Source organism: Myotis myotis, unplaced genomic scaffold, assembly GCF_014108235.1.
Source record: "Myotis myotis isolate mMyoMyo1 unplaced genomic scaffold, mMyoMyo1.p scaffold_m19_p_48, whole genome shotgun sequence".
Taxonomy (NCBI): domain Eukaryota; kingdom Metazoa; phylum Chordata; class Mammalia; order Chiroptera; family Vespertilionidae; genus Myotis; species Myotis myotis.
Window position 1 is genome coordinate 780,874 of NW_023416355.1, and position 7,307 is coordinate 788,180.

Here is a 7,307-nt window from a genome sequence, read left to right on the forward strand (position 1 = left end):
AGCCAGCTGGCTTCCCTTGAGCTTTGAGGTGGGGTTGGTTAGAACCCTGGGTTTGAGTGGGGTGTCTTGTGCAGGAACCACGACAGGATGGGGGCCATGCCAGGGAGAGGGAAGCAGGTCTGGGAACTGCCCTTGAGGGGCCAGGAGGAAATGGGAGTCCAGGTTGTGGGGACATCTAAGGCTGAGCCCTGGGCTCTGCTTTAGGGGAGTGGGGGGCCTTGCGGGCCGCTATGGGCCAGCTTGTCGTCTGCAGTCCACCCTGTGGCACTAGCTGTCCAGACCCTGCTAGGGTCAGCGTGCCCCGTGCTCTGGCTGGTGTGTGTGTGTGGGGGGATCAGGCTGTGAGGCTGTGACTGCGGGCCCCCGAGCCCACACACCTGGCACCCCATCCACCGCTGGCCCCTCCTCATGGCTGTGGTGCCTCAGGGCACAGCTTTCTGGCCAGCTGGGTGGCTTGGCCTGTGAAGGTTCCACTTCAGAGCAGAGGGCGCCGGAGCAGCCGTGTGACCAGCCCTTGCCACGGCCCACTTCTGAGCAGCTTGGGGCTGGGGCTGCCACCGAGGAACGGGCGAGTTGACACCTGGGTTTGCAGACAGACAAAGCAGAAGCTGTTTTCAGATCTGTCGGGAGCTGGGAGCTCGTGGTGGAAGGAAGGAGGTGGTGGTGGGGGAGCTCATGTGGAGGGAGGTGGGGGCCAGGCCCAGGTGGGTCGGGGGGAGCAGGTGTGAGCACCCGATCAGCTGCACCCCGGGCTGGAGGCTGGGCCAGCAGTGACGGGCCGCTGTCAGTGCCCACGGGTCACCTGTGAGCAGACGCCCCACACATGGGCCAGGCGTGGGGACCTCAGGCGACAGACCCTCGGGCAGGGCCCCATGCAGGCCCCTGGGAAGGAGCGGGTGCTGCCCCAGACCCCGAGTCACAGCAGCTTTGGAGGCCACGGTTTTCTGTATTTGGCAAGAAAAAGGCGTTTTCACCGTCCCAGGAGATGGGGCACGCGCACACGCGCACACACCCACCAGGCTGCCCTCTCCCGTGGGGACCTTCTCCCTCAGAGGCTCCGGAGGGCTGAGCCTGCGTGGCCGCCGTGGCCTGGGGACTTTCCCGCAGGTGGGCCGGGAACTGCTGCTACCTGAGCTGCCGGCAGGAGGGACTTTCCGGGCCTCTCGTCCTGTGGGAGGCTCCTCTCTGGGAAACTCCTTAAATTAGCTGTCGAGTAGGTAAGCCTGGGCCACGGCACGACTTAAAAGGTACAAAAACAACCAGCCGTGCCGCCCCAGCCGCCGGCGCCCAGCAATGCCAGACCTGTGTGCGTGTGCACACGTGTGCGTGGTGCGTGCACGTGTGCATGCATGTGTATGTGTGTGCTCCACGTTTACACACCTGGCGCCCACCTGTCCTGGGGCTGCCCAGGCCCTGTCTGAGGCTCCCGGGACAGTTGGCTGGTCCGTCCGTCTTCTCTGTTTGGGGAGCTGGGGCGCGCCCTCGACCAGGGCTCCCGGAGCAGCCACACGCTCTAGCACGTGGGCCAGGGACACGCCTCGCACACAGGGACACAGCCCACACGTGCTCCCAGGCTGTACCTGCTGCCCGGAGAGGGTGGGCCCGCTCGGCGGCACGGCTGGGTCTGGCCGGCCAGCCCGGGAGCAGGGATGGGGCCTGGATGAGGTGCTTCTGCCCCAGCCCCGTCGGGGCTCCCCCCCCGGGTGTCAGCCAGGCTGGTCCCGTGGCGTCCTTGGCGGGCAGGCGGCCACCTGCCATGTCTTCACGTGGCCGGCCGTCCCTCTGTGGCTCTCCTGGGGTCTCTTGCAACAAGGCCGGTCGTGTGGGGCCAGGCCCTACCCTTACAGCCTCCTCTGACCTCAGTCACCTGCAAGTACAGCCACCCTGGGGGTCAGGGCTCCCGTGTGGACCTGGGGACACCAGCCTCTCACACCTCCGGGCCCAGACGGGGCTGCACACAGGCACCTGCTCCCGCGGCTGCAGCCACACTGCTGGCCACTGCCCGCCCCGCTGGCCGAGGACTCCAGCCCTGGAGCCGGGATCCCTCCCGCAGCCCTGGCTGAAGGAGGCCCTGACCGGGGCCTGTCTCCTGGCTGTGCCTTGGCTCCTGGTGTGCTCAGGGCACCTTCTGTGAGAGTGAGGCCTGGCATGCTGGGAGGGCTGGTGTGCGGGTGGGTGCAGACCAGACGGCGGGGACCGACCTGCCCTGGGGGGGTCGGAGACTGGGGTCCTCTGGCCAGGTCTGCACGGGCTGGGAGGGCTGAGCCTGAGGTACTTGAGGGGTGTCCTCAGTCCCCTCTCCGCCTCCTCCCCGCCCCTCCCCCAGCCTTTATAGCCACATCCTGCAAGGAAAACACACACTCCTGCCCAGCTGCCGAGGCAAAGATGTGTGTGGGCGCTCAGCGGCCCCGGGCACCTCCGTCCGCCCTCCTGCTCCTGGGGCTCGCGCTGGGCGCCGCGGCCAAGCTCGCCTGCCCTGGGAACACCTACCCTCGGGGCAGCAAGTGCTGCCAAGACTGCCCGCCAGGTGAGCAGCTGGCCGTGGGGCAGGGGACGGGGACGGGGACTTGGAGGACATGGGGCGGAGGGTGAGGGCAGGGGCCTGAGGAGGACGTGGACACAGGGATGGGGATGTGGGGCAGACACGCAGGAGGTGAAGGGCTGCGGGTATTGTGGGACCGTGGACTCGGGGTGACAGGGTGGGTGACGCTCAGGGTGGTGAGGGACCTGGGACCAGCCAGGCCTCGCAAGCCCAACGCCTACAGGGTTCGGGATGGAGAGCCGCTGCACTGATACCCAGGAAACCAGGTGCAGCAAGTGCGAAACCGGCCACTACAACGAGGCCACCAACTACGAGCCCTGCAAGCCCTGCACGCAGTGCAACCAGCGTGAGCCCCCCAACCACAGACAGAGGGGGCCCCGGGGCCCCAGCCCCAGCCACAAACCCCAAACCACAGCAGGGTGCTCTGCCGGGGGTCCCCGGGCACCTCCCTCCTCCCAGGGGCGGAGACCGAGGGGGGCGGAATGTGCCGGCCACGTGGCGACGGGGAGTCCTGGAGGCTGGACGAGGTGGGCAGGGAGCCAGGCAGCCACGGGCCTCGCGCCACGTGGCCGGGCCGGACGCAGCGTCCGGGGCCGAGGGAATGAGGAGCCACTGGCCTTGGGGCTGCGGACCTGAGGGAGGGGCTTTGGGCCTTGGCCGGTCCTGCAGCCCCCCCTGTGCCTCCAGGAAGTGGGAGTGAGACCAAGCGGGCGTGCACCACCACGAACGACACCGTGTGCAGCTGCCGGCCCGGCACCCAGCCCCACGGGGGCTTCAAGCGAGGAGTCGGTGAGCTGGGCAGGCGGGCATGTCCCCATCACACGCTGCACCCACTCCCCGCACTCCTGACCGCCCCCCGTGCCCGCCCCACAGGCCATGCCAAGATGGGGTGCGGGGTGGGGGCTGCGGGCCGGGGCCAGTGGGTGGGACGCAGGCAGGAAGGCTTCTAGGGCTGAGGGGGGGGAGCCCAGCTGCACAGCCCGGCCGCCACCGTCTTCATCTTCGTCTTCATTACAGACTGCGCCCCGTGCCCCCCCCGACACTTCTCCCCGGGCAACAACGAGGCCTGCAAACCCTGGACCAAGTGAGTGTCCTGGGACTGGACGGCTCGGACCCCTGGGACCTGGGAGCCACATCCCCCATGGTGGCATCGCCCTGCTCAGCCCTGGCCCGGCCTCATCCGGGCCCTCGGGCCTCCCTGCTGGGCTGCACAGGGAGCGGGGAGACCAGCACAGGACCCGGGACTGTGGGAGGTCCTCTCGCCACGGCTGGGAGCTGTATTAGGACTTCATGGTGGGGCAGGGGTTGGGGTGAAGGGCTGGGAGGAGCCAGTGGGAAGCAGAGTGAGCGAAGGGATGTGGGGTGAGCAGGCCCTGGAGACCCTGAGGGTGGGGCCAGGCTGGGGGTGGCAGGGACGCAGTCTCCACAGTCCTGGCCCAGCCCCGGGCCTGTGGGATCCATCGGGAGGAGGGGGCACGGGCCGGGCTGACGACCCCTCTGCCCTCAGCTGCACCGCAGAGGGCAAGCACACCCTGCGCGCCGCCAGCAGCAGCTCTGACGCCGTCTGTGAGGACAGGACACCCCCTGCCAGCCAGCCCGTGGGGACCCGGGGTGCCACGGCCCGGCCCTCCACCACCCAGCCCTCCACCCCCTGGACCCTGACCTCACAGCCCCCCACCAGCCCCCCCACAGAGCCCCCCAGGGGTAAGAGCCCCCGGCCTCCCCCAGCAGGGCCCTAGGGGTGGGAGGGCGGGTGGGTGGAGACGTGGGGGTGGGTGGGGCTGCCCTGGCCTCCGCGGTGGACCCCACTACAGCGCTGCTCCCCGCAGGCCCTGAGCTGGCTGCTGTCCTGGGCCTGGCGCTGGGCCTGGGCCTGCTGGCCCCTGTGGCTGCCGCACTGGTCCTGCTCCTGCACTACAGCGTCTGGAGGCCGCCCGCCGCCCCCAAGCCCCCCGGTGAGTGCAGCGCGGCCCAGCCGACCCCTGAAGGCCGAGGCCGAGGGCCTCACTTCCGCCCTCTCCTCTGCCCAGGAGGCCACAGCTGCCGGAAGCCCATCCAGGAGGAGCACTCGGACGCCCACTCCACGCTGGCCAAGCTCTGAGCACGTCCCTGGGGCGGCTGCGCCCTCCCAGGCCAGGTGGTGGGGTATCCCCAGGCGCAGGCCGCCCCCCATGGTACACATCACCCCATCGCTGTCACCTCATCCCCCCGTCACCCCTGTGTCTGGCTCCCAGGGCCTGTTCCTGCCCGCACCATTCTCGGTGCTTCTGGGCCGGCACCTGGGCCCACTATGTATGCCGTGCATACTCCCCACCCAGGTGGTAACCCCAATAAACGCTGCTGGCAAATGTGGGTCTCTGTCTGGGTGCCTGTGGCTGGGACTGGCATTCCTGGGGCCTGGGACCTGACCACCCTGGCTGGCAGCCTCTGAGGCCGGGGTGTGGGAGGGGCTCTGGTGAGCCAGCCCAGTACCTGTGGGGGACTGGCAGTCAGACATCGAGATCCTAAATGAGGGCGAGGGGCCTGCGGCCCCAGTGCAAGGGGTGGGGCTGGGGTCCTGGCGAGTCCCAAAGGGCTCAGAGGTGGCATCTGCTCCTCTGAGAGCCCCTGCCCTCTCCTCCTCCTGGCCCCGCAGACCACGCCTGCGGCCTGAGTGTGTGGGCACCCGCACCCCTCCCACCCCAGGGCCACGCCACCCAGGTCCTCGTGGGGCCACACTGCCAGTCCTGCAGGAGGGAAGCGAGTGCTGGGGGGATGCGAGTGGAAGGTCCCCAAGGGGAACCCAGGCCTCCACGGGCGGCAGGTGGATGGAGACGGTGTGGCGTTCAGAGGGACCGCGGGCAGCACTCGGCCGGCACTCGCGCACGCAGCGGGCACGGGCTACACCGCCCACCGTGTGGCCCCTTGGGCAGCGTCCTGGGGGTGCAGGCGCCCCCCTCAGCGTCCCTCCTGTGTGCGCCGCCTCCGCTGAACTGGAGGCAGAACGTGACAGGAAGCCGGGATCCGGCCGTGGAAACACTGAGGTGAGCGAGACCACAAGCCGCGGCGGGAGGTGGGGCCGACCGTGGGCATCGCAAACACGTAGGAGCTGCCGAGAGGGAATCAGAAGTGAAACGCCCCAGTACCTGTGGGGGCGTGGAGGCCAGACCTCCAGGGAGCCCACGGGGTGCACTTGGCAGAGACCGGCTCAGGGACACCTGCTCGGCCCCCGTGGCCCCCTCCCTCCCAGTCCCGCCGACCAGGACTGCCATCTGCTGGGTGTCCTGCCAGGGAGCCGCAGGGACCTCGGGGTGCACACAGGCCCTGGCCGCAGTGCGTGCAGCTGGGAGGACTCGCTCTGGCGCTGGCGGAGCCTCAGTGCCCCCTCCTCCCTACCGCCCCACCCGGGCCAGCTTTCTCCCAGAAGTTGCCCCCAGGCCTGGCCTCTGTCCTTTCTCTTCTCAAACCTCTGACTCCTCCCTGGAACCTCTGGCTGCAAAGGGAGGGAGCCATCATTTTCCCGGCAGCTCACTGAGCGCCCATAGTGAGAAAGGGGAACAGTGGCTCCTAAGTGGGACCTGAAGGAGGGGCCAGACCTTGGGGGTCCTCCCCAAACCCGCCCCAGCCCAGCTACTCCTAGCTTCTCATGGCTCTACGCCAGCAGTTCTCAACCTGTGGGTCGCGACCCCTTTGGGGGTCGAATGACCCTTTCACAGGGGTCACCTAAGACCATCGGAAAACACATATATAATTACATATCGCTTTTGTGAATAATCACTATGCTTTAATTATGTTCAATTCGTAACAATGAAATTGGGGGTCACCACAACATGAGGAACTGTATTAAAGGGTCGCGGCATCAGGAAGGTTGAGAACCACTGCTCTGCGCACCCTGGTCCATGCCTGGCTCTGCTGACAACCCCTGACTTGCTCTTCTCCGGGCCCCGCCTGCGTCCCAGGCCGGGGTGTTGAGCTGTGCCCTCCCATCCCGGGGCCCATGGGCACCCCCTGGCGTGTCCCCACCAGGCCCCGCTCTCCCTGCCCCCAGCCCTTCTGGTGACGACAGACTCCCCCGTGGGGCCCTCTCAGCCACGAACACGGCGACTTCTGTGAAGCGAGAAAATATGACTGCTCATGAGCCATAAGCAGTGCCCTGCTGCCCCTGGGAAACCACAGGCCCCGGAGGCCGGCCCGCGGCCGCGGCAGGAAGGAAGCTGCGGGCACTGCCGCGCTCTGGCGTCATTCTCCGCTGAGGGCTGCGCTCCCCGCCGTGCAGTCACGTAACCCGCCTGCGTTTCCGTGGGGCCCAGGTGAGGGCATGGCTCGGCCCCGCCCGCCTCTCTAGTGGGCCTGTTCTTTCCCTGCACATCTCTGCCCAGCCCAGCTCGCCCTGCCCCCTCCCCCTCCCCCATGAGCCCATTCCAGAAGGTTCTAACCGTCCCTGCTTCCAGAAGGACCGAAGGACGCAGTCCAGCCCCTGGTCCAACAAGCACCCTCCGCCGGGATTTACCGAATGGTTTTGGGCCACAGCGGACGGGTGCTTCCCAGAACCGAGTGGCGTGCGCACGCAGACCTGGCCTCGTGCCTTCAGAATGGGCAGCCTGGCCAGTGGGCTCAGTGGATAGAGCAGTGATGGCGAACCTGTGACACGCGTGACACGCGAACTCATTTTTTTGGTTGATTTTTCTTTGTTAAATGGCATTTAAATATATAAAATAAATATCAAAAATATAAGTCTTTGTTTTACTATGGTTGCAAAGATCAAAAAATTTCTATATGTGACACA

The 7,307-nt window shown here is 67.3% G+C and overlaps 1 protein-coding gene across 1 annotated transcript; it reads left to right on the forward strand.

Annotated features, from left to right (window-relative positions):
* The first annotated feature begins 131 nt into the window (after positions 1-131).
* On the forward strand, positions 132-6,250 carry TNFRSF4 (TNF receptor superfamily member 4). The gene is made up of 7 exons (XM_036307524.1): positions 132-2,527; positions 2,766-2,888; positions 3,230-3,331; positions 3,560-3,626; positions 4,050-4,246; positions 4,372-4,497; positions 4,573-6,250. Exons 1-7 carry the CDS (start codon positions 2,149-2,151, stop codon positions 4,641-4,643), a joined length of 1,065 nt encoding a protein of 354 aa, XP_036163417.1. The 5' UTR covers positions 132-2,148; the 3' UTR covers positions 4,644-6,250.
* Positions 6,251-7,307: the final 1,057 nt, after the last annotated feature.